The sequence below is a fragment of the Camelus bactrianus genome, chromosome 4 (assembly GCF_048773025.1).
Source record: "Camelus bactrianus isolate YW-2024 breed Bactrian camel chromosome 4, ASM4877302v1, whole genome shotgun sequence".
Classification (NCBI taxonomy): Eukaryota; Metazoa; Chordata; class Mammalia; order Artiodactyla; family Camelidae; genus Camelus; species Camelus bactrianus.
Window position 1 is genome coordinate 66,639,039 of NC_133542.1, and position 26,668 is coordinate 66,665,706.

The window sequence follows — 26,668 nt, forward strand, 5'->3', positions numbered from 1 at the left end:
GGTCTCCAGTGATTTGGGTTGTCCAATTTTTTTAGATTTCACATATGAGTGATATCATGTGGTATTTTTCTTTCTCTTTCTGGCTTACTTCACTTAGAATGATGATCTCTAGGTCCATCCATGTTGCTGCAAATGGCATTATTTTTATTCTTTTTTATGGCAGAGTAGTATTCCATTGTATAAATAAATCACAACTTCTATATCCAGTCATCTGTCAATGGACATTTAGGTTGCTTCCATGTCTTGGCTATTGTAAATAGTGCTGATATGAATATTGGGGTGCATGTCTCTTTTCAAATTAGTTCCCTCTGGATATATAGCCAGAAGTGGGATTGCTGAATCATATGGTAAGTCTATTTTTAGTTTTTTTGAGGAATCTCCATACTGTTTTCCATAATGGTTGCACCAAACTACATTCCCACCAGCAGTGTGGGAGTGTTCCCTTTTCTCCACACCCTCTCCAGTATTTATCGTTCGTGGACTTTTGTGTGATGGCCACTCTGACTGGTGTGAGGTGATACCTCATTGTAGTTTTGATTTGCAGTTCTCTGATAATTAGTGATATAGAGCGTTTTTTCATATGTCTATCCTCTGGTTGTTCCTGAGATTATCTCCTTAGATTTGGTTTCCAGCAGTTTGACAATGATAGCCTACATACCGTTCTCTTTGTGTTTATTCTACTTAGGTTTCATTGAACTTTTCAAATCTGTGAGAAAATCCTTAACCATTATCTCTCTAAATATTTCTCCTGCCTTTTCTCTCCCCTCTCCTTAAACTTCAATTTTTTGATGTGTTGAAACTTTCTCTATGGTACCACTTACTCAGATGCTCTATTTCCCCCCACTCAATTTCTTCTTTGTTTCAATTTGTATAATTTCTACTGACATGTCTGACAATTCACTGATGCTTTTTTGGGTACTATTTTCAGTCTCCTTATTAGCCCATCAGGAGAATTCTTTACACCCAATACTGTATTTTTTTTACTTGTAACATTTACGTGAGTCTCTTTTATTAAAAATATATATGAAAGTTTCTTTTTCACAGCTGAAACTGTCCATCTGTTCATACATTTTGCCTATCTTTTCCATCATGTCATTTAACACGTTTATTACAGTTAAATTAAACTCCTTCTCTAATAATTCTAACATCTGGGCCATTTCTGGGTCATGCTAGATTGACTATTTTCTCTCCTCATGATGGGTCACATCTTACTTTTTCACATGTGCAAAATAACCATAGAGAAAAAATAAATAATATTTATGTTCCATAAAAGACACTCTGTTTTCTGTGGGAAATGGAGTCAATCTAATCTACATTTGAGCAAGGTATGGGCTTTGTTGTGGCTTTAGATAGATCCATTTTATTATTGACTTCAAATGACATGATGGCAGAAATACAACCCCCTCAAGAGGGCTTGGGATGTGACTACATGTGGGGTTTATTTTAGCTCTCTGCTCTTTCCTCATCATTCAGCAGGCCCAGTGCACCTATGCCTGGTGAAGTGGGAATTTTGTGTGTGTGTGTGTGTGTGTTGTGTGGTTTGTTCTCTCTCATCTTTTCAGCCTCTCTTTAGCCTAGACAGAAACATTGCACAGGGACAGATTCTAGAGATACTTACCAGTCTTAGTCTGTTTGGGCTGCTATAGCAAACATACCATAGACTGAATTGCTTAAACAACAAATACTTATTTCTCATCATTCTGGAGGCTGGGAAGTCCAAGATCAAGGTGCTGGCTTACTTGGTTTCTGGTGAAGGCTGCCTTCCAGGTTCATAGATAGCTGTCTTCTTGTGTTTTCACATAGTAGAAGGAAGAAGGGAGATCTCTGGGCTCTCTTTTAAAAGGGCACTAATCTCATTCATGAGAGCTTCACCCTTATAACCTAATTCTCTCCCAAAGATCCCACCTCCAAATACCATCACCTTAGGGGTTAGGATCTCAACATATGAATTTTGGGGGGGACATAAACATGCAGTCTATTGCATTACCTGAGGCATGAACTTGGTGCATGAATTTGTACAGGCCCAGATCTCAGCTTATCCCTAGATGGCTCACTTCTAGCTTCGTAAAGCAAAGCCAACTTGGTTTTCAATATATTTCAAGATACTTGCTATGTAAGGGCTTAAAACAGTGCCTCACAGTGTACAGTGGGTGTGGATTTAAGCTAAAGAAATGATCCCATTCAGAATCACATTAAGGTAAGTTCCTGGCTATTTTATATAAAAGGCTATACTACAATTTTTTGTCCATTTGTCTGCTGATGAACAACTGGATTGTTTCTAGTTTTTCACTATTAAAAACAAAAGCTTCTTACACATGAATGCTTACAGCAGCTTTATTCATAATTGCCCCAAACTGAAAACAACCAATAGGTGAATGAACAATCACACTGTGGTACATCTATACAATGAAACATTATTTATATTATTGAACAATAAAAATAAATGGGCTATCAATTCACAAAAAGAGAGAGAGGAACCTTGAAAGCATACTGCCAAGTGAAAGAAGTTAGTCTGAAAAGGCTACATACTGTATGATTCCAACTATATGACATTCTGGGAAAGGTAAAACTATAGAGACAGTTAAAAAGATCAGTGGTTGCCAGAGGATTTTTGTTCTTGTTTTTGTTTTGTTTTGTTGTTTTTTGGTGATGAATAGGTGAAATGCAGGGCAATTTTAAAGCGGTGAAACTATTGTGTTATGCCTACAGCTCAAATTGTCATTGCACTAATTATGTACACACTTGATTTTAGTATTGAAGAATAAGGGCACTTGCTCTCCAAAGCGACTAAACCAAGTTATACTCCTAGGTTCACTGTCAGAGACTTTCATTGTTCCTCACACTCACTGAAACTCAGAACTGCCAGAAATATTTTTCCCTTGTCCACCTGTTGTGTGTACAATAGCAACTCATTGTGATTTTGATTTGTGTTTTCCTAATTACTCCTGAGGGTGGGCATAAATCATCTTTTTGTAAACAATCTTTCTAAATGAACCATAAGTTTTTCTTCCTTCTGAAAGAGGAGATATTTCATATAGTTTAATTTTTCTGATGAGTCATGGCCTCTATATATGCCCATCTGTCTTCAAGACATAAGAGAATGTTATCTTTGGTCAGTTTGCACTTAAAACGAATGGCCCCAGTTCCAAGAGCACTGAAACTTTTGTATTTCACATTCGAAGCCTCCTGGCTTCCTCAAGAGGTTATAATCACCCCAGACCGCCTTACCGTCTCGCTCAGCTTGACTAAATATTGGACAGGCTTCTTCCTGTCTCTATACCCTTGACTTTCCTCTTCTTGGAAAAATTTTCCTTCTAAATCTTTTCTCTGCCTCTTTGAATTATAAATCTTTTAAAAAGCCTCTTGCCAGTTTTACAGTCTAACTATGTCTTTCTCAAGGACCTGGGTACCATCTCTTTGAAATGTAACCATCAAGGAAGAAAGTGCCCCCAGCTCCCAGTCTGTGGGTGCCTGGCTCCACGTTGTAAAATTACCTTCTGTCATAAAGATATGTGACAGCAAATGCCAACTAGGAAATACATATGGCCTATGAATCCCCTCTAATGTCCTCCAATACTTTTATACTAGCTCATCCCAGTGCTTAAAAACTCTCCCAATCTTTCTTTCAATAGAGTTGAATTAGGAAGTGTTTTGGCCTCTCTCCTCTATTGCAATAGCCTTGAATAAAGTCTTCCTTGCCTGTTTAAATTTGCCTGATGTACATGCCAAGTAGATGCTTCTCAAATTTACCAGTCAGACAAGAGACTCATCTTCCCTGGAGTAGAAACAATAATAGGGTGAAAAAAAGCAAAGGTATTCCACTAAGCTCTCTTAACATGGGAGGGAAGATCAACACAAGGAAAGAAGTGCCCCCACCAAATGATGACGTTTAACATTGCTACTTTCACACGTTCACTTATAACATCAATTTTTCCACCCCAATCTGTTTTCATTTCTTGACACAGGATCAATATCTCCCCAAGATAACTGAAAGAGTAACATTTATGTTAAACATCAAAAATTATAACAAAATGTCTAAAACTAGAACATTTTCTCAGGTCTGTGTTACCTGGACATTGACTTTATTACAAAATATTATTGCTGTCAGTTTTGAAAATGGGGAAACTGAAGCCCTTTAGTATTAAGCAATTTCTCTAAATTGGAAGTGACCTTACATGTTATCTAGTTGAACTTCTGCCTGATGTATGAACTGTCTGTGCAATATCATTCTCTAGTGAAGATGGATTTCTTCTTTCTATAACTCTGACTTTTCAATTTCTTCCTTTTGCTCTGCTAGGAATTACCTTCCTAACTTTTAAACATACTAAGTTGAGTTCTGTCTTCAAAAGCCATTCAGAATAAATCTCATTACAGATGAGCTACCCTCTTTACAAAACAGGCAGATTGATGGGCAGTAATAATTTTGGAACTATGGATACCTCTAGGGTCAATGGCACCAAAAAGAGTCTCAGGAAGAGTGATGGACCAAGACCTGTCAGAGGTACAAAGGGAAGGAAACCCAGGCAGAGACACAGAAGTAGACCTCAGTTCTACTGCATATGGCTGGTCACCTGGAGTGCTGGACTTGAGTTGCTAAGTCAATTAGCTTTTGAGTACAAACTCTTGATAGTATTCTGTGTTCAGGACCCAGGATACTGTGCTGAGAGAGGTTCCAGAAGAGGAGGAGATGCCATCTGTTCTTTGCCTGGTGGCCAAGAAATTGTCCCTGCTCCTGGGAGACCCTAATCCTATAGGAAGACAACATGTGCATGTACCTGCACACACACACACACACACACACACACACACACACACACACTCACATGCATGCATGCACACACACAAGGATGTACTAACAACTCAAGCAATTGCACAGACGTTGAAACTGCTGCAAATTGAGTAGCTGATCGCAGTTCTTTCTTAAAATATGTTAAGATACTGGGAACTCAGACTTATTGAACAAGGAGAAATTTGGTCAAGAAAAAGTGAAAAATATTAGTTTTCATTCACTTGGAAGGAGTGAATGAGGAAAGAGAATGGGAAGGGGAATGAGGAATGGGTGCAAAAACTCTAGGCCAACCAGGGGGCCCTAATAAAGTGGCCTTGATTGGTGGAGATATATATATATATTTCACCAATATATATATTTCATTGTATTATAAATAAATAAGACTGGGTACAATATTCTAATCTTGTCATCTACACCATTTCTTATGAACTCTTGGCTTAGGTGTGCTAACTGCTATTAGCTTGATATACACACCAGGAAGCATCAGGAATGAGGACCCACAGGAGAAGACTCATTGATGAGCATGGCCACGGAGGTGCTGGCTAGGACATCCTCCTGCTCATCAGCCTCCTCAGGCCCCGCTTCATGTCTTTGTTCCTCAGGCTGTAGATGAAAGGGTTCAGCATAGAGGACAAAACTGTGTAGATGACTGTGGCCACCCGATCCTTGATGGTGTAAGTGGACAGGGGTCGGAAATAAACATAAATAATGCTTCCATAAAAGAGGGTCACCATGGTGAGGTGGGAGCCACAGGTAGAGAAAGCCTTATGCTTCCCAGCAGCTGACGGGATCTTCAGAACAGCAACGAGGATTCGTAGGTAAGAGATGATAACACATATAATGGGGTCATCAAAGTGATCAGCCCTTCTGTGTTAATTACAATTTCACTGACAAACGTGGAGGAGCAGGATAATTTCAGCAGAGGGTTGATGTCACAGAGGAAGTGGTGAATGACGTTAGAGTCACAAAAGAGAAGACAATTTATCAGGAGAACCAGTAAGAGAGAATGGAGGTGAGAGATGGAGCAGGAGAAGGCCACCAACAGAACACAACGATGGTGGCTCATGGCAGTGACATACTGGAAGGGGTCACAAATGGCCACATAGCGGTCAATGGCCATGGCTGCCAGGAGGTAACTTTCTGTGTTGGCAAAAGCCAAGAAGAAATACATGTGGGTCATACATGCAGCATAAGAGATGGTCTTCTTCTTTGACAGAAAGTTCATCAGCATTTTGGGGACGATGGCTGTTGTATAGCAAACATCAATAAAAGACAAAATGCTAAGGAAAAAATACATGGGTGTCTGGAGCTGAGTGTCAGAGCGGATAGCCAAGATGATAAGCAAGTTTCCCACCATGGTAACCACATACATGATGAAGAACAGGGCAAAGAGTGGCTTCTGGTCCTCCGGCCGGGAGGAGAGTCCCAGGAGGATGAACTCGGAGACACTGCTCGTTCAGTTGACCCTCTCCATGGTCCTGCATAGGCCAACAAATATAGAAAGACTCTAGATTTTTCAATTCAACAAGTTTCAATTTATTCCTATCTCTCTTAGGATTCCTATAGATGGTCCACAATTTTGTCTTCCCTTCCCACAAAAATGAGTTGAACAATAAAAGAGTTTAGCTTGTGTTAAATGCAAGGACATCAGAGAGTGGATTTCCCTTCAGAAAGAATCCCAGGTAGACTTCAGTGATGCGTATTTCTCTAGTTTCCCCCAAATACTTAATAGATATGTCAGGCTGAAGCTCATCTCTCTACTGTCCTTGCAAACAAAACAAAACAAACAAACAAACAAAAACAAACGACCAAGTGAATCAGGCAAATAAGGTGCATGCTGACACAGGCACACAGTGTTTATAGTCCCCCTTTCAGAGGGAATATTTTCATTCAAACCTGGTTTTAAAAAAGCTATATTATATATGAACCTGTGTATTAAAATTGTCCTAGATGTTGGGGATTTATGCTCTCACAATTATGCAACACCATTGTATTAGGAGCCCAACACTGAGATTATAAAGATGAGTGATTCTTCTTAAGCTCCTATTCATAAGGTGGTAAAAGTTGGGTGGGGAAGACAAACTTTTAAACAAATAATTGCAACACGGTGCTATAGGCGTAGTGACAGACACACTGGAAAACAACAAGCCTTGTGTGGTACCTCTGCCAAGAGCACACATTTTGAAATTAGCCCCTTCACCTTCTGGCTGTATGGTCTCCACCTAACATCTTTGATTCTTGGTGTCCTCGTCTGTAATCTGGGACAGTAAACACCTCCCTACTCCACATCCTCTCCTCCATCGCTTGCCTCACTTCTTCCTTTACTTCCTGCCCAAATCCTCTTCTCTGTCAGGCTTCCTGAATGCTCTTGAAAACAATTATTCTCTATTTCTTTGCACAATCCCAAGGCCTTTATAGCTTTCATTGTTTGACCACTCTTCACCTGAGTTTGTGAGACTTTGTAGGAGAAATATTTATTCGTGCTCTGTATGATTTGAAAATGAGTATGCTTTTAAGGCAAATAATAATTATGCCTAAGATATATTGAAACTTACTATAAGTTAGAAACTGAGCTACAGGCTTTATGTATATTACTCAAGACAAGTCTCTGATCTGGCTGTCAACAACATTCCCTTTTAACAGAAAAGAAATTTGAGGTTAAAGGTGTTAAGTGGTTTTCTCAAGATCACACAGCCCGGAAGGTCCAGAGCTCGGGTCCCAATCAGGCTGGTCTTAAACACAAAATGCTTTCGTAAAGCTTCAGAAGCTTACACCAGAAACAAAAGTGCAGGGATGTTTGTTTTCCACTGTGGAATTTTCCACCTTGACATCTTTAGTCCGGTGACCGACAGGCTTGGAAAATCAGCGTTGCACGTAGTCCCTTACTGTGATTGCCAAAGACAGGACCTCTCACAAGCCTCGTGTGGACCGGGGGCTGTATTTCTGCAGAGCTGTGGCAGGGCAGAAGGAAACATTCAGGATGTAGAGACAGAAGGCGTGGGTTCAAATCTTGACTCCACTATCTACTCACAATTTGTCTTTGGCAAAACCCTTTCACCGCTCTGAGTTTCTCTTTTCCCCATGCATAAGACAAAATAAAATCTGCTCTCAAGATAAGAGTGGGGAACAGGTGTGTGAAAGCAGTTTGTAAACTACAAACATGATATATGTCAGGGGGATGACTGGGAAGTGTTTGATGGAGAAGAAACTAGCCGTGGAGGAAAGAAAGGCGGAGCTAGACTACATGCAGAGACGGGAAAGGACTTAGGCTATGAGAACAGAGGAGGCTATGGCCAGAAGCATGGTGGGGGGTTGTTGCTGGAATCAATGCTTTTCCCATTTTTTCCATTCTATCTGGCACCCACCAGCATGGGCTTTGTTTCTTCAAGGATCTCCATGGTTTTGCCTCCTAGATATCTCATGAATCTTGCAACTCTTTGCATCTCTCCCACCAGCACTCTGTTGAAAGCCATCATTTCCCACGGAAATCATTCCAGTGTCAGCTGAATGATATATTTGGCTCCCATGTCTTCTCTTGACACCTCCTTCCCCACCCCTTCTGCACCCAGAGTGATCTTTTAGCAATAAAACTTCAATCACCTAACTTTCTAGGTTAAAAGTCTGTGACTGTCTGTCTTCCCAGGGCTGCTTTAACAAAGCACCACAAACTGAGTGACTTAAAATAATAGAAATGCATTTTCTCACATTGGAAGTCCAAAACCAAGGTGTTGGCAGGGTTGATTCCTTCTGGAGACTCTGAGGGAGGTTCTGCTCCAGATTCTAGCTTCTGGTGGTCGCAGGCAATCACTGGTGTTCCTTGGCTTGGAGATTGCATCACTTCAACCTCCGCTCCTGTCTTCCCATGTTTCCTCTGCATCCTCATGTGGCCTTCTCCTTTCTATGTCTGTGTCCAAATTCCCCTCTTCTTATTAGGATACCAGCCTTTGGATTAGGGCCAACCTGACCTCATCTTAACTTGATTACATCTACAAAGACCCTATCGCCAAATAAGGTCACATTCTTAAGTTCTGGATGAATATAAATGTCGGGGGGACATGACTCAACCCAGCGGAAAGTCTCCATTCATTTAACGTGTGCTGAGCTCCTAGTCCCCTCCAGCCTCACCTCATGCCTACTCTCCCCAGCGCCTTCATCCTGTCCCTCAAACGTGTCAGGTTCCATCCTACACTGGCTCTTTTTTTTTTTTTTAATTGAAGTATAGTCAGCTTACAATGTTGTGTCAATTTCTGGTGCACAGCATAATGTTTCAGTTATACATATACATACATATATTCATTTTCATGTTCTTTTTCATTATAGGTTACTACAAGATATTGAACATAGTTCCCTGTGCTATACAGCATAAACTTTTTGTTTATCTATTTTATATATAGTAGTTAGAATCTGCAAATCTCAAACTCCTAATTTATCCCTTCCTATTCCATTTCCCTCCTGGTAACCGTAAGTTTGTTTTCTATGTCTGTGAGTCTGTTTCTGTTTTGTAAATAAGTTCATTTGTGTCTTTTTCTTTTTGGATTCCACATATGAGTGATATCATATAGTATTTTTCTTTCTCTTTCTGGCTTAATTCACTTAGAATGACAGTTTCCAGGTCCATCCATGGAGATTGTCCAGCTATTTGAAGTGAATCACGGCGCTGTCATTTTCTGATATAGTAACTCAGAGAATTAAAGATTTTGCTGCAAATGAAAGACTGGGGTAATATCTGGACTGCAGAGTTGAACTTTTGCCTTAAAAATGGATAAAACAACTCTAATTTGAAAAGATATATGCACCCCAATGTTCATAGCAACACTGTTTACAATAGCCAAGACATGCAAACAACCTAAATTTTCATCAACAGATGAATAGATAAAGAAGTTATGGTTTATATATACAATGGAACACTACTCAGACATAAAAAAGAATAAAATAATGCCATTTAAGCAACATAGATGGACCTGGAGATCATCGTTCTAAGTGAAGTAAGCCAGAAAGAGAAAGAAAAATACTATATGATATCACTTATATGTGGAATAAAAAAAATGACACAAATGAACTTATTTACAAAACAGAAACAGACTCATAGGCATAGAAAACAAACACGGTTACCAGGGGAGAAAGGGTGGGGGTGGTGGAGGGATAAATTGGGAATTCAGACTTTGCAGATACCAACTACTATATATACAATAGATAAACAACAAGGTCCTACTGTACAGCACAGAGAACTATATTCTATATCTCATAATAGTCTATAATGAAAGAGAATATGGAAAGGAATATATATCTATAACTGAATCACTATATTGTACACCACAAAGTAACACAACATTGTAAACTGACTTTACGTCAATAAAAAAATAAAGCAAAAAGCAAAAAAAACCAAAAAACAAAAAACCCAAACCACCCCCAAGTGTCAGCAAGGTTGGTTCCTTCTGAGGGTGTGAGGGAAGGGTCTGTTCCGTGTCTCTCTAGTAGGTTTGTACATGGCGGTCTTGGCCCTGGGTCTCTTCCCATCCTCTTCCATTATGCATGTGTGGTTTTGTGTTTAAAAAAATCCCCCTTTTATGAGCACACCAGTCATGTTGGATTAAGGCTCATACTCATTTTAACTCGCTTACCTCTGTCAAGACTCTGTCTCCAAAGAAGGTCACATTCTGAGGTCCTGAGGACTCCAATGGGTCTTTCTGGGGGAACACAATTCAGTAGCAGTCTCTTTCCTGCTGCATAAGCCTCCTTGTTACCCACAAACAAAAGGCCAGTTTCTTCCTGTGTCTTCCTGAGCTTCCTGTGACGGGCCTATTTTCTTGCCTCCCTCCCTGCTTTCTTTCATGCCAGCATTTTTTTTGCTGCTTCTTGCCTTGGGGACTTACTGTTCTGTCGGTTTGAAGTGCTCATTCCCCCTGTTTGTTAGCTCTGGTGATCAGTGGGCACTAAGAGCAGACCCCCCATCCTTTTGGAAGCCTGGCCTGCCTTTCTTCCACCAGTTCTGGATCGGGCATCCTTTCGCAAACACACTACAGAAGTGAATCTTAGTGCTTACAAAACTGCTTTCCCCACTCGAGCTGCGCGAGGATGAGGACTATGTCTGGTCCTGTGACACCACCCGCCTGGCGTGCTGCCTGGATAAATATTTGTAAAATGAAAGAATGCCTGGATGGTCATTTAGGATTCTGAACAGATGCAAGGAAGAAATACAGTGGACCTCAGGTCACCGTCTTTAGAGTGGCATTCCATTGAATTCACAGCGTGCGGGTGGAGCAGAGTCCAGGCAGAAGTAGCCATGCCTTCTCTCCTGGAAGGCGCCCCCTGAGTTCTCATTGCTTCAGCTTTCAAACAGATATCCAGGGGCTCTGAGCTGGAGAAACTCTTAGCGATCATGCAGTCCAACCCCCTCATTTTAAATTGGGGCCTGGTGGGTGGAAGGACCTGATGATCACAACATTTTTATTGTCTGAACCAAGACCGGAACGCAAGCATCTTGGCTTCTCCCTGGAGAGAGAGGATGCTTTGCCCTTTTGGGGGCCAAGGCGGCTGAGAGCATGGGCTCTGGCCCACTTTCTAGGTACGGGGTCCTGTCCTTACCAGCTAAGTGGTCTAGGGCAAGCTGCTTAAGCTCTCTGCGGACATGGTCTTTCCACCAGTAAAGCTGGGATAATGGGGTTCCCCATCCCTTAGAGTGGTCGGGAGGACTCAGTGAACTCACGTGAAAGTCCAACGTCTGGCAAGTGGTCAGCACTCTCACCCTCAAAGTTAGCTATTTAGACTATGAGGCAGAGAGAAATATTTTGGTAAAGTAAGTAACCAGTCGTGGTGAAATGTTGGAAGTCTGCCTGCTCTGCACTTAAGTTACCCAAACATGTGAGAACCGGAGGCTGAGTCATCGCGGTCACTCACTCCTTTTTGTATACAGAGATAGCGCTGGATTTCGTCAGGTTAATTTTCACAATAACACATGGATAACCTTTTCCTGATTCATTGCTATCTTATCAAAACACTCAAAAAGTTTTTGATAAATCTGATGCATGGCCACTTTGGAACTCACTGTTCTCAGCTGGCGGGCAGGGAGGAAGGCGTACCTGGTTGGCGCGGATGGAAAACGGGGACTGTTTAGTCCCGGTTGCTTCCTATGTCCAGATGTTTTCTCCCTGAAGCTGTCTGTCCAGATGTGGAAGACTTTCCCATGCCATGTTGGCAAATTTATTCAGAATCCACACTTCAGCTAAAGGTTTCCAGCCTCCTTACATCCCTCCCTCACCTCTGCTAGAGGAAACCGTGTCAAGCATGGTGAACAGCAGGGTATCAGTTTCCTGACACTGTTTCAAATCCTTTCTCATTCCCCACCTCTGGACCCCAGCTGCATCCTGACTCCTCGTTTCAGAAGACAGAGCTACCCAGAGCCGCTGAGGACTCTCCCAGCCCTTAATGGTTGAAGGTCCCTTCACCGGGCCTCTTTGGGGCCCCTGTCTCTGTGGAACGGGTGCTGTGTCTCCCAGCTACTCCCCCGGGGAATTCTGCTCTGTGCCATCTCCCAAGTTTAGGCAGAGACGCAAAGCCCAAGGGGTTGGAGAGTGTTGGGTGCCACTTACATGGTGTTGAGACTATTCCAAGAGCCTCCTTGGATGCATGGTCGTGTCTCACTGGTGTGACTCAGCTTCCCCGTTTGTAGGGGACCAAGGGTTGAGGAACGCTGCTGGGCATTGTGGAAAACAGGGATGTCGTGAGAGGGGAATTATTATTTTGTTTGTTTTTTAAGATATGAGGTAGATTAATATGGGGGGACAACAGTTTTCAGGTGATGGAAAAATGTGTGGGGTGTGTGTGTTTGTGTGTGTGTGTGTGTGTGTGTGTGTGTGTGTGTGTGTGCGCGCGCGTGTGAATATCAGTCCAGGGACAAGCGAGGAAGTGAGGTCAGAGTTCCAGGTTGGTTTATGAGGTAGCCTCTTTGGGGTCCAGCGATACAGGTGATGTCACGAGCTCCTCAGTGTGGATTATCAATATGGAGTCGGAAGAATATTAAAATTGGGATGGCGGTTAGTATTGTTCTAGTCTCAGTTGCCATGGTAGCCCAGCAGCTCCTCCAGCTGTTGGCCTCTGTTAGCTGAGATGGACTCATCTGTCCTCCGGGGAGCGCTTCTGGCTTTTGGGCCAAGGAGGGGGAGGCAGACCTGGCCCTTTGGTTGCTGGGAAGCACCCCAAGGACTTCTGTACATATCACCAGAGCTTGAGGCATGGTCGGGGGGAGACTAGACATTCTGTTCATGTATATTTTGGGGTTCCTAAGTTTTAGAGAGTCACGTGAAAAGACCTAATCAAGTGCCTGGCTGGCTAGATGACTTCCTTCCACTCCTCATTTTTTTTTTTTTTTTTGGCTTCCTCTCTCCTCCCCCTCCTCCCTTCCTTCCCTTTCCTTTCTTTTTCTTTTTTTTTTTTTTTTCCACTTTATTTTCTTCTAAAAAGAATGGGTTGTTTAGAAAGATAGATACAACACAGGATAAAATTTAAAAAATCACTGAAGAACAAGAAGCAAAAAAAGTGACGTGTAGGAAAAAGGTGATGGCGAGTGTGAGGCGAGTGTACAAAATCAGGAGGAAGTTCTGATGCCTTTGTTAGAAGCGCATGTGATTCGGAGTTCATGAATGACCAAGGTGAAGAAGGTGCAAAGAGCATCTCAATGATTCTCAGCGTCCAAGAGGTAAAAACAAATTGATGATTTAGGACATACCCTACTCATTCTGGCTCTGTGATCTGAGAGAAACATCTATGGATTTTCATGAAGAGATTGCTGTGAAATGCAAAGCCAAGCCTTTCCAACAAGGTCCTCAGAGGAAACATTCTTCTCAAGTCTTCTGAAGGTCCTCAGAGGAGGCCTAGGGGGCAATCTGCCAAGATCTAATTGAGTCCCAGTGATCCTAGGGGATCTGTAGTATTTGCATGTAGTCTGCTTGCTGATAGCCTGGTTTATTTCAACATTAGTATTTTCTTATGGACAGTAGTTCTTAATTTACAGACACCCCTGACTTTCCTAGAGCAGTTGGATGGCCTAGAGGAGACTGGGTACTCTCTGACGAGGCACGTACATTTTATATGTAGGTAGAAAAGTGCTTTTTTTTCCCCTGGGGGATGATATACATCAATATAGTTAGATTCTCACAATGATCCTTGATTTAAGATAGACTGAACCATCTATGCAGAGGACTGATGCTCAGGAAGTACTCCATGAATCTCCATTAGTTTTTTTTTTATATATATATATACTTTAATGTATTTTAATAGCAAACTTACAGGAACAGCATAGAAGACAGACAACATTAAAAACACGTACTCACATGTAGGACAACTCAGAAAAGTATAGTGAATGGATGGAATCTACTGTATGATAAAAATGCTACAAACACCATTTAGTTGCCATCAATAAGAAATTTACTTGTTTGAAAAAAATCCAAATGCTGGCATTGTCCAGAAAAATTTAACAGGTTTATTTATAATTGTTATAAAGTTGAACTGCTGAAACTTGCTCACTGAAACATTTTGACTTGCATTAATGCTTTATGTCCCCGCATATTAAAATTCACACACAAATTAAAATGGAAAAACTGCCAATACCTGATTTCTGTCCCCTATTTTTCCACTTGCAATCATATACTTAGGCACCTTTTGACCCCATGGGAAAAAAAAATCTAACGTTCAGAAATACCAATAACAGGAAGAGATTTTTTTTTTAAAGAATGAAATGTTTCCATCATAGTGGATTCTTAAGCACGTTCTCCACGTATGCGGCGTGCTAGCTGGATGTCTTTTGGCATAATCGTTACACTTTTGGCATGGATAGCACACAGGTTGGTGTCTTCAAAAAGGCCAGACAGGCCTTACTTGCCGCCTGCAAAGCACCAAGAGCTGCACTCTGGAAGCGCAGATCTGTTTTGAAGTCCTGAGCAATTTCCCGCACCAGACGCTGGAAGGGAAGTTTGCGAATCAGAAGTTCAGTGGACTTCTGATAATGTCTAATTTCACGGAGTGCCACGGTACCAGGCCTGTAACGATGAGGTTTCTTCACCCCTCCAGTAGAGGGCGCACTCTTGCGAGAGGCTTTTGTAGCCAGGTTCTTCCTCGGTGCTTTGCCGGCGGTCTGCTTTATACCAGCCGTGGTATAGAGACCTCCTTACTTACCCTCTTTCTCCTTCGGTTGGAGCTCGGCAATCTAGAGGCAGCGCTGGCGTTGGAGAGCGACAGCGGCGCGGCGGCGGCTGCGAACACCTCCATTTGGTTTTAATAGTCATGTTAGTGGTGATGAGTTCTGCATTAGCAAGTGCCCAGAGGACCACTCTTCTGAATGTCTAGTAAGGGCTGAGCAATTAGCATTCACCGTCAGCCATGCAAGGCTAGGACTGAGATCTGACTGGGGAGGTTGAGGGGTCTTTGAAAATCTAGTTAATGCGACTGGGATCCTGTGGAGTGGGTCAGAACACCCTTGTCGGCTTAGGAGGTTAACTGACTTCTGCTTGGATGTGAGCCTGGAACATTCCCCTGATAAATCCAAGCCTCCCATAGAAGGGGAATCTGATGTCTGTTCTAACTCAATGCTCGAAGCCACCAAATTTCTTTGCCAAAGAACAGGACCACTGTCATTTTAGCCTGGAACTTTTTTTTTTTTTTAACTTTTTTTTTATTGATTTATAATCATTTTACAATGTTGTGTCAAATTCCAGTGTACAGCACAATTTTTCAGTTACACACGAACATATATATATTCATTGCCACATTTTTTTCTCTGTGAGCTACCATAAGATCTTGTGTATATTTCCCTGTGCTGTACAGTATAATCTTGTTTATCTATTCTACATTTTGAAATCCCAGTCTGTCTCTTCCCACCCCTGCCCCCTTGGCAACCACAAGTTTATATTCTATGTCTGTGAATCTATTTCTGTTTTGGATTTATGCTTTGTGTGTGCTTTTTTTTTTTTTTAGATTCCACACGTGAGCGATCTCATATGGCATTTTTCTTTCTCTTTCTGGCTTACTTCACTTAGAATGACATTCTCCAGGAGCATCCATGTTGCTGCAAATGGCATTATGTCGTCGGTTTTTATGGCTGAGTAGTATTGCATTGTATAAATATACCACATCTTCTTTATCCAGTCACCTGTTGATGGACATTTAGTCTGTTTCCATGTCTTGGCTATTGTAAATAGTGCTGCTATGAACATTGGGGTGCAGGTGTCATTTTGAAGTAGGGTTCCTTCTGGATATATGCCCAGGAGCGGGATTCCTGGGTCATACAGTAAGTCTATTCCTAGTCTTTTGAGGAATCTCCATACTGTTTTCCACAGTGGCTGCACCAACCTGCATTCCCACCAGCAGTGTAGGAGGGTTCCCTTTTCTCCACAGCCTCTCCGGCATTTGTCATTTGTGGAACTTTCTTTTTGTAGTACTGTGTTTAAGTTTCAGAAGTAGTGTATGCTCATTGTAGAATATTCAAATAATTCAGATGTTTAGTTAGTAAAATTCTCCCCTCCCAGTTCCAAAGAACTATTCCATTTATACACAAATAAGTACAAACACAAATATGAAACCATGCTTTTGTACTGTTCTGTAACTTCTTCCTTGTAAAATAGATAATGGCAGTATTCCATAAAATAACCCATGTTCTAATCTGCGAATTTCTGTATGTCCTTCCATTCATTTGTCTTACTAAATTTTATTCAATCATGTTTTATAATTGTCTGTATAGAGATCCTCCATATCTTCATCTGATTTATCTCTAGGTAAATCATTAGATTTGTCTCATTTTTCATGTAATTTAAATAAGATCTTCTTTTTAAAAAAATCATGTTTTTGTAGCTTTATGGAAAAACAATCTATTTTTGTACAGTGATTTTGTATCCAGGAACTTTGCTAAACTCACATTAATTATAATGATTTATGTATAAAATTTTTTAGATTTAATGAATTTATAACAGTGGTATCTGTGAATAAATGGTTATGTCTTGCTCTCAAATCTTTATGCCTTTTGTTTTTGTTTTTTTTTTGCCTTACTGTATTGACTAGAAATTCCAATATAGAAATTGTAATAGTGGGAATTCTTGTCTCATTCCAAATCTCAGCAAGAAAGCATTACCTGTTTTATCTTTAAATGTGATGTTTGCTATAATTTTTGTAAACTACTCTTTATCAAATAAAGTAAGTGTTCTTTTCCCCCTAGTTTGCTAAGTTTTTATTTGTTTTTGTTAAATTATAAATTAATGCTAAATTTCATCAAAAGTTACATCTACATTTGTTATACTAATATGATTTTATCCTTTATTCTATTAATGCAGTGAATTACAGTATTGATTTAGACTGTTTAAACAATAATGCCGTATTGAAAGAAATCCTACATGCCATGAAATACTTTAATTTTTGTATATTGTTGTATTTTATCTGCTAGTGTTTTGTTTGGGATGTTCATGAGTGAGATTGGGCTCTAACTTTCCTTTATTGTAACAACTCTTTCAGATTTTAGTATTGCAATGCCTATTCTGCTTGACCGTGAAGGCTGAGTCTTAGATAGGGACCGGGTGTCAAATTTGTGAGCCACAACAGGCTTCACTCAGCATCAATAAACATGACTTCACAGTAAGATAAATGAGGAGCTACACAACACGTACTGCAATAACACTGTGGAAGTCTTGTTTATCTTCTGTGCATCTTCGTACATCCAGAAAAATCTCCTAGGAGAATGTGAATGGTCGTGAGAGTCAAGCCAGGCTCCCACAGGTCAAGAATTGCACCAGGTCTGGGGTCTCTCTGGCTTTCATATCTTAATGATCATGTAGCCCTCTCCGGGATGTATTTTTAGGTCCTTCTTTTCTGTGCAGCTGCCCTTTGTCGATTACTGGTTACCCAATAACCAATCCCGCTAAAGACACAGCATCCTGGTTCACTACATAGCAGAATCCTAATTTATCTTACATCTGATATACTGCTATACATTCTCTGAATTACTGTTGCAAGATGTGCAAACAAGAGTCAAATCCTCAGGTTTTTCTGGAGGATGAAAATTGATTATGGTCCACTTGTTAATTATTTCCTTCCGTTTACCTCTGACTGTTGTCTATACTTCCTTGCCATAGATTCCTTAAGCATTTAAAATGCAATTCTAAATATAGTAACTTCTACAATACTTGATGCATGAAAATAGACCTCTTAAAACTCTGAAACACTAGAACCTCTATCATCCAATTAGGAATTGATATTCTTTTCCAACAATCACTATGTGATTGACTATATTCCCTCACAAGATTTCTGATATACCTTTTTCAGCTGGACTATATCCTCCCTCTTTTTTTTTATAGACTTCCACGGAGGCATTCGGTTGTATATATCACTTTTCTTAAGATAAAATTACCTTTTCTAGCCAATAAGTCTCCATGGGCATTATATCAATTGGAAATTTTAGTTTGACTTCCCCCCAAATCTTATAATTCTGGCAACCTATTTATTTATTTAAAAATAAAGTTGACATACAATATTATGTTAGCTTTAGGAGTGCTACATAGTAATTTGACATTTGCATACACTATGAAATGACCACCATGATAACTCTAGTAACACTCTGTCCCCACACAAAGTTATTACAGTATTATTGACCATGTTTCTGATGCTGTATATTACATTCCCCCTAGCTTATTTATTTATATATATGGAAGTTTGTACTTCTTAATCATCTTCAACTATTCCTTCTGCTCTCTCCACATCTGTTCCCTCTGGCAACCAGCTGTTTGTTTTCTATATCTACGAGTCTGTTTTCATTTTGTTTTGTTTATTTGTATGTTTGAGTTTTTTTAGATTCCATATTAATGTGAGATTGTACGGTATTTGTGCTACTCTGTCTGACTAATAAGTTCTAATTTCACTTAGCATAATACCCTCTATATTCATCCATGTTGTTGCATATGGCAAGATTTGATTTTTTATGGCAGAGTAATATTCCATTATATATATATATATATATATATATCTACCACATCTTTATCCATTCACCTATGAGTGAGCACTTAGGTTGTTTCCATATCTTGGCTATTGTAAATAATGCCACAATGAACATTGGAATGCAGATATCTTTTCAAATTAGTGCTTTTGTTTTCTTCAGGTAAATACACAGAAGTGGAATTGCTGGGTCATAAAGCAGTTCTATTTTTGAGTTTTTAGGGAACCTCCATATTGCTTTCTATAGCGGCTTCACCAATTTATGATCCCACCAACAGTGAATGACAGTTCCCTTTTCTCCACATCCTTGCCAAGACTTGTTTCTTATTTTTTTGATAATAGCCATTCTGACAGGTGTGAGGTGGTATCTCATTATGGTTCTGATTTGCATTTCCCTGATGATTAGTGATGTTGAGTATCTTTTCTTGTATCGGTTGGCCATCTGTATGTCTTCTTTGGGAAAAAGTCTATTCAGGTCCTCTGTCCATCTTTTAATTGAGTTGTTTGATTTTTTGATGTTGAGTTTTTTGTGTTCTATGCCTAGTTTGGATATTATTAACCTTTTATCAGACATATCATTTCAAATATCTTTTCCTATTCAGTGGGCTGCCTTTTCATTTCATTGAGAGTTCCTTTTCTTGTGCAAAAGCTTTTTAGTTTAACGTAACTCCATTTGTTCATTTTTCCTTTTGTTTTCTGAGGACAGATTTAAAAATATTACTAAGACCAGTGTCAAAGAGCAGATTGTATATGTTTTCTTCTAGAAGTTTTTTGACTTTGGGTCTTACATTTAAGTATTTATTCCATTTTGAGTTTATTTTTGTATATTGTGTAAGAAAGGAGTCCAATTTGATTTTTTTTTGTTTGTAGCTGTCATGTTTTCCCAACACCATTTACTGATGAAGCTGTCTTTCCCCCGTTGTATACTTTTGCCTCCTTTGTCATAGGTTAATTGTCCATATAAGTATGGGTTTAATTCTGAGTTTTCTATTCTGTTCCATTGAACAGTTTTTGTGCCAGTCCCATACTGTTTTGATTACTGTTGCATTGCAGTATAATGTAAAATCAGGGGGTGTGCTACCTCCAGCTTTATTCTTTGGTCTGTTCAGGCTGTCTGCCTGGCCTGGCAGGGCTTGGGGCTGCTACTGGCCTTTAGTGTGTGTGTTGAGCATCAGGCACTAATAGGCTAGAAAGAGAATTCCAAAATGGCATTTGCCAGCGGGAGTGTTATTGTGGTAGAACAAGCTAATAAAAGGGTGACACTATCAACTCCATCCCTGGGGCAGGGTTGTCCCAGTTACCTCTTGCCTCTCTGGGAGTCTCTCCAAGATCAACATGTGGATCTGACCCAGACCCCTTTCAAACTACTTCCTCTGTACTGGGACTTGGAGCATATGAGATTTTGTGCATGCCCACTAATAGTTCTAATAGCAGTCCAGCTCTCCTGAATGTAAGTCCAGCTGCTTTTCAAAGCCAGATGTTCCAGGGGCTCGACTTCCCAGTGCAGGACCCCCTGGCTGGGATGCCCGATATGAGGCTCAGATACCTCCCTCCTTGGGGACAGCCTCTCATTTGTGGGTTGCTGATCTGGGGATGTAGGTCCTGATTATATCGCATCTCTGCCCTTCTCACCTGTCTCATTGTGGTTCCTTCTTTATGTCTTTAGTTGTGATAAATCTTTTCTGCTAGTCTTCAGGGCATTCTCATATATATTTACTCTATAAATAGCTGTAATTTTAGGGTGTCTGTGGGAGGAGGTGAGTTCATGGTCTGCTTAGTCTGCCATCTTGGCCACCTCTCTGCAACCATTTCATACCTACATTCCATTTTTGTTTATTTTTATAACTCAGTCAGAAAAACTTTACTATGCCATATAGCTGTGGCAGAGAGATTAAATGACATTTAACACATCTACATTAGTTACTATAACAATGCCAATTTAACTTTTTTAGCAAAAATACCATTTTCTCATATATCATTTATTTTCCATAACTGGTATAATTACTAAAAGTCATGGCTCAGGAAATTCTAGGTTCCATGTGGTCTGGGGGCATAATTGTACTTCATTGGACAAAGAGCAAGTTTTATATTAACTCTGGATTTAGGTATCTTTGTAGAGAAGTGCCCATCTCTCTTCCACCAGGGTAATCCAAAATTGATCCTTAACCTGTTCAAATTCTCCCAATTATAATATAGAGAGCCAATTATACTTTTAACACTGGGGTTCTGAGGGAGGATCAGTAAATACCATGCTTACCAGTAAAATCTTGCCATCATTTAGGCTATCTTTAGTGTTCCCACAAATAAGCCTCCTCTTACCTAAGCCTGTAGCCCAGTTGGCCACTGCTGTTTAAATATATAGGATGCTATTTCCATCAAAATGGCGGCAGTTCCTTCCTGGGTGAGGGTATGTGTTTTTTTCTGACAGTTATTGACAAGCTAGTTGCTGAGTCAGTTTAGTAAATGCATATACATAGTCTATTCAAACATTGCTTCATCATACTTCCGGGCCATATGCCAAGTTCAGTCAGTTTCCTGGAGAGGACTCCCTCTAGTGACCATTTAGATTATGAGTCTCCAGGAAAGTTAATTTCTACTTGACTCTACACACTTAATCACGTTCCCAACTTCTCAAGTCCCTCTTAGTCCTCTGGGCCAATGTTATGCAATCACAAGTGTTGTTGTCATGACTACCCATGGCGTGACACTAATTCAAGCACACTACGTGCACCCAAATAGTGTTGTCTCCCTCAAGCGATTGCCAGGTGAGCATATTCACTTAGCAGGTGCAGTTCAGTTCAAGCATAACAAAGTCTTCCCACAAATATTTTTTCCTGAAGTTTCAGGGTGAAATCATCATTGATATGTGACAACTCCCTCACACGAGCTTTCACTTCTTAGACTTCATTGTGATTCCTTGAATTTCTGCCAGCATAATCTTCCACCCACATTCTTATTGGGTGTGATTAAAAGAGAAAATTCAATTCCAACATACTGGGCAGAAGACAGAAACATGTCTCCCTCAAACTTAGGAACCAGGGAGTCATCGTGGTTACAGAAACGTAATGTAGCAGCTGTTAGCTGACAGTCACAGTGTGTTCAGAAAGGTTAAAAGGCAGGAATCCTCTTAGTGCTACAGAGACTTAGCATGATAAACATCACAAAATATGACTAAGAAGATTCAACTGCAGGGGTCCTCTTAGGGTTACAGAGATTCAGTAGGATAAATGTAACAACAAAATGTCCCATTCTGCTATGATCCAGGCAGGTCATCAAGGAACTCTGATTGATGTATTCTTTCCAGATTATATAAATAAGGTCTCGAGAAATTGTTCTAGCGTGGCTTTGGTTCAGTTCTCCTTCTCAGGGGAGAATGAATCCTGGAGCATCTTGGCGGTGATTCAGTACCTCACATGAGAAAAACAGCTAAGAATATTACTATCATCCCCTGACCCTTTCCTACCATTATTTCCCATTATGTGATCTCTTTTCAACACTCACAGTCCTCTCACTTTTCCCAATTACTGCCTTAAACCAGACTGGGTTTCTTTGGCTAGAAATCTCTGGTTCAGCTATACTGCCCTCTACAGGCAAGTGGCAGCATGTCTTTTCACATATGGTATTGGCTATTGAGTATCTTCTTTTGTACAATATTCAAATTTGTGGCCACTTTAAAAAATTGAGTTGTATGCTTTTTCACATTGATTTGTTTGAGTTCTTTATATATTCTGGATATGTCTGTGTCAGATACATGCATCATGAGTATTTTTTCCCTTTTTACTTTCTTTTTTGGGGGGGTTTATATATATATTTTTATTGGAGTATAGTCAGTTTACAATGTTGTGTCAATGTCTGGTGTACAGCACAATGTTTCAGTCATACATGAACATACATATATTCGTTTTCATATCCTTTTTCACCATAGGTTACTACAAGATACTGAATATAGTCCCCTGGGCTATACAGTATAAACTTGTTTATCTATTTTTTATATATTAGTTAGTATCTGTAAATCTTCTCCCTTTTCACTTCTGGTTTTTTTTTTTGCAAGATATGTGTATTTATTTTTTAAAATTTTTAAAATTTCTTTACATGAACATACATATATTCATTGCCCTGTTCACTTTCTTAAGTTGTCTTTCAATGAGCAGAAGTTTTATATTTAATAAATCAATTTAATAATATTTTGTATTTAGTCCTTTTTGTTTCCTGATTATTTCCAATATATTCCCTCATCTCGCTTTGCTGTACACATGAAACTAACACTGTACATCGACACTTCAATAAAAAAGAGAATTAATAAAAAAAGAAATATTCACTCATCTCAGAATCACAGATATTTTACATATATATATTTATATATATTCTGGTTTTTTTTTTAAAGAAATTTTATAGTTTTAGTCCACACATTTAGGTCGATGAGCCACTTTGAATTAATTTTTGTGTATGGCGTGGAGTAAGGGATCAAGTTTAATTGTTTTCCATGTGCTTCTCAAGTTTCTCCAGCTGCATGTAGTCCATGAGCCCTACTCTCCCCTCAAACTGCATTGACACTTTGCCAAAAATGAAATGACTGTGTTAATAAAGATTTATTTCTGGGCTCTCTATTCTATTACATTGATCTATTTACGTATTCCTATATAAATCACACATATTAATTACTTTAGCTTTGTGGTCAGTCCTGAAATTTGGAAATGTGTGTTCTCCAACTTTGTGATTTTCCTTCAAGGTTGTCTTGACTGTTTGAAGGTCGTTTTCATTTCCATTCAGGTTTTAGAGTTGGCTTGTCTGTTTCCAAGGACAATGACTAAGCACCTGTGCCCAGGCTTGGAGTAAAGTGCCTGGAATCAGGGTCTGCTCTCCTAAAGCCCAAGCGGGGGCAGCGTGGCCAGGTTTGGTGCAGGCTATCTACAGACTGTGGTGAGGGGAGGGGATGACAAGGAACACATCAGAGTGACTGCTTATTTCCCACGGAAAACAGTTGATGCAGTAGAACAGTGAACTATGTCCTTAAAGTTCCAAAAGTTTTGGTACCTGGAATGCTATACCCTATTAAATTACCATTCAAATGAAAGAACCAAATAAAGATGCTGTTCAGATTTGCAAGCACCTAAAAAGTTTCTCTTCAGCTGGTATCTTACAAAGAAAGTCTCTCACCATTGCAATGGCCATCTAATTTATTAATAATTTTAAATTCCATGAGCTATAAATATTTATTTGCAAAAATTCAGACATTACAAATATGTATAAAGAAGTGGAAATTCTCTCCCTTTCTGTCCCCCCTCCTTGCACTTCCATTCTTATGCCAGAGACTATACACACATAGATATTCATACAATTTTTAAAAACATAGTGGATTAATACTTTTATACTTTGTTCTACATCTTTTATTTTTTCCTTTGGGGGGGTAATTAGATTTATTTGTTTATTTATTTGATGGAGGTACTGGGGATCAAACCCAAGACCTCATGCATGCTAAGTATGTGCTCTACCACTGAACTGTACCCTGCCCCACCTTGTTCTATGTCGTTGCTTTTCTACTTAATGGCTTTTCAAGGAAGTGATAGAGCTGTATTTGATTCTTCCAACATATTATATATTGTTACATTCTATATAATTAACCATAAATAATTTATTTATTCCCTTCTGATAGGATTTTAGGTTGCTGCCAATTTTTAATCTCTTAAACCGGGATTCATTGAAAAAAATCTCAATTCTATATACATTTATGATAATATTTTTACAAAGCAGACTTCTAAGAGTGGGAATTTCTAGAATAAGGTATTAAATCACTTATTTTTAAACATTTAGCTTTAGGGATAGAGGGAGGGGAGAAAGTTTCCAGCATCCTCCCTTCACCACTGTGGAATGGACAGTTTTCATGTCATCACTCTTTGCTTGTTTTTTTCTGGCCATTAGGGTTTTTAATTGCATGGTGAAAAAATAAGAGAAATTTGAAAAGAAATAAATCCATTAGCAAGATAATGAAGGAAGGATAGAAAGATAAGGAAAGAGTAACAGTGAAAACAATTTATAAGCAAGAAAGTTTTTTAAAGAGAAAAACAAGGAATTATAAAAACCCTCAATTTGAGAAAATTAGCTAAATATGCCCCACCTACTCTTTCTTCTCTTCACTCATTCTTTCCACCTTCAAATATTTTCAAAGACATTCAACAGGTATAAATTAAGTAATTATTTTTAAGCAGTATATTGAAATGTGAAGGCCCTTGGAGGATAAGTCTTAATAAAAGACAGAAATTTGTTCAGGAAATATCTGTGGGGAAAGGGTTAGTTTAAAGCAGTATTTGGAAGATGAGATGTCATGAATTTTCATAAGAAAGAGGGGAAATAGTAAGGGAAGAGGATTATGAGTTAAGCAGAGACAAGGCCAACTGGTGGGCCGTCATCAATGGATGTGCCTGCCCACAGTAGAAATAGCCTTGTCTCCCATGGCTTAAAAATGCTGACCTCCAAGAGCTTGATTGCTCACCAAGATCCAATAGAAACCAGAGTTAAGTGGAGCCAGTTCCACTGTGTGTTCATCAAGAGGGTGCTGCCTGGGGTTTCCTCCTGCCCATCAGCTTCCTCAGGCCCTGCTTCAGGTCTTTGTTTCTCAGGCTGTAGATGAAAGGGTTGAGCATGGAGGACAGAACTGTGTAGACAATCGTTGCCATGTGGTCCCTGACGGTGTAGGTGGACACGGGCTGTAAATAGACATAGAAGATGCTTCCATAAAAGAGTGTTACCACAGTGAGGTGAGAACCGCAAGTGGAGAAGGCTTTGCGTTTCCCAGCAGCTGAAGGAATGTTGAAAACAGTGATGAGGATTCGTGTGTAAGAGAAAGCAATGAATAGAAAGGGGGTCACCAAAATAACAGATCCTTCAATCATTATCACAATTTCATTGACAAATGTGGAGGAGCAGGACAATTTCATCAGAGGGCTGAGGTCGCAGAGAAAGTGGTGGATAACATTAGAGTCACAGAAGTTGAGCTGATTCAGCAGAAGTGTGTGTAGGAGTGAGTGGAGGTGAGGCAATGAGCAGGACAAGGCCACCAGGAGGACACAGCGGTGGTGGCTCATGATGGTGACATAGTGGAAGGGGTCACAGATGGCCACATAGCGGTCAAAGGCCATGACTGCTAGAAGGCAGCTGTCAGTGTTGCCCAAAGCATATATAAAATACATCTGGGTCAGACACCCAGCATAGGAGATGGTCTTCCCTGACAAGAAGTTGACCAGCATCTTGGGAACAATGGTTGTTGTGAAGCAAATGTCAGTGAATGATAGGAAACTCAAGAAGAAATACATGGGGGTCTTGAGCTGGGGGTCAGAGCGGATGGCCAGGATGATGAGCAGGTTCCCTATTATTGTGATGAGGTACATGGTGAGGAAGAGGATAAAGAGTGGCATCTGGTCCTCAGGCCGGGAGGAGAGTCCCAGGAGGATGAATTCAGAGACACTGCTGGTTTGGTTGACTCTTTCCATTGACTTGGGTCTAGTTATATACAAGAAGCTTTTTTTTTAACTTATTTTACATGTTCCAATTTCATCACCTAATCCTGAGAAGCCAGCAGGTCTTTGTTTCCTCTATTTTGTCACAATGAGCAGTTGTGCAGGGACCGCTTGTCAACCTCATGGTCTTTGTTGTACTCTTCCCTTCCCAAATCTGTGGGCTTCATATGGGCTTTATGTTGAAAGCTGGAGGAACAGAAGAAGAATTTTTCTTTAGAAATCATCAGACGTGGCCCTCTCTGATTCAAGTTCATTAGTTTCTATTCTGTGAAAAGCACTCCCTCTACCTCTCTTTTCTCCCACAAGAACATAATCATATAACCCACGAATGTTTGCCTCTTGGTAGCTCATGTTGTATTGGGAAGGTAAGTCATCAACAAAGAAAATATGCAATATA

The 26,668-nt window shown here is 39.9% G+C and overlaps 1 protein-coding gene and 1 pseudogene across 1 annotated transcript; both read right to left on the reverse strand.

The window, feature by feature from the left end:
- Positions 1–2,335: 2,335 nt before the first annotated feature.
- Positions 2,336–6,263, reverse strand: LOC105069976 (olfactory receptor 1L8-like; annotated as a pseudogene).
- Positions 6,264–23,292: 17,029 nt separating this feature from the next.
- Positions 23,293–26,319, reverse strand: LOC105069974 (olfactory receptor 1L8-like). Its single transcript, XM_010956225.3, has one exon. The coding sequence runs from the start codon at positions 26,242–26,244 to the stop codon at positions 25,300–25,302; it is 945 nt and encodes a 314-aa protein (XP_010954527.2). The 5' UTR covers positions 26,245–26,319; the 3' UTR covers positions 23,293–25,299.
- Between the last annotated feature and the right edge of the window lie 349 nt (positions 26,320–26,668).

Excerpts from the sequence above, each read along its gene's own strand:
- LOC105069974 (XM_010956225.3), bottom strand. The coding sequence starts at position 26,244 with ATGGAAAGAGTCAACCAAACCAGCAGTGTCTCTGAATTCATCCTCCTG.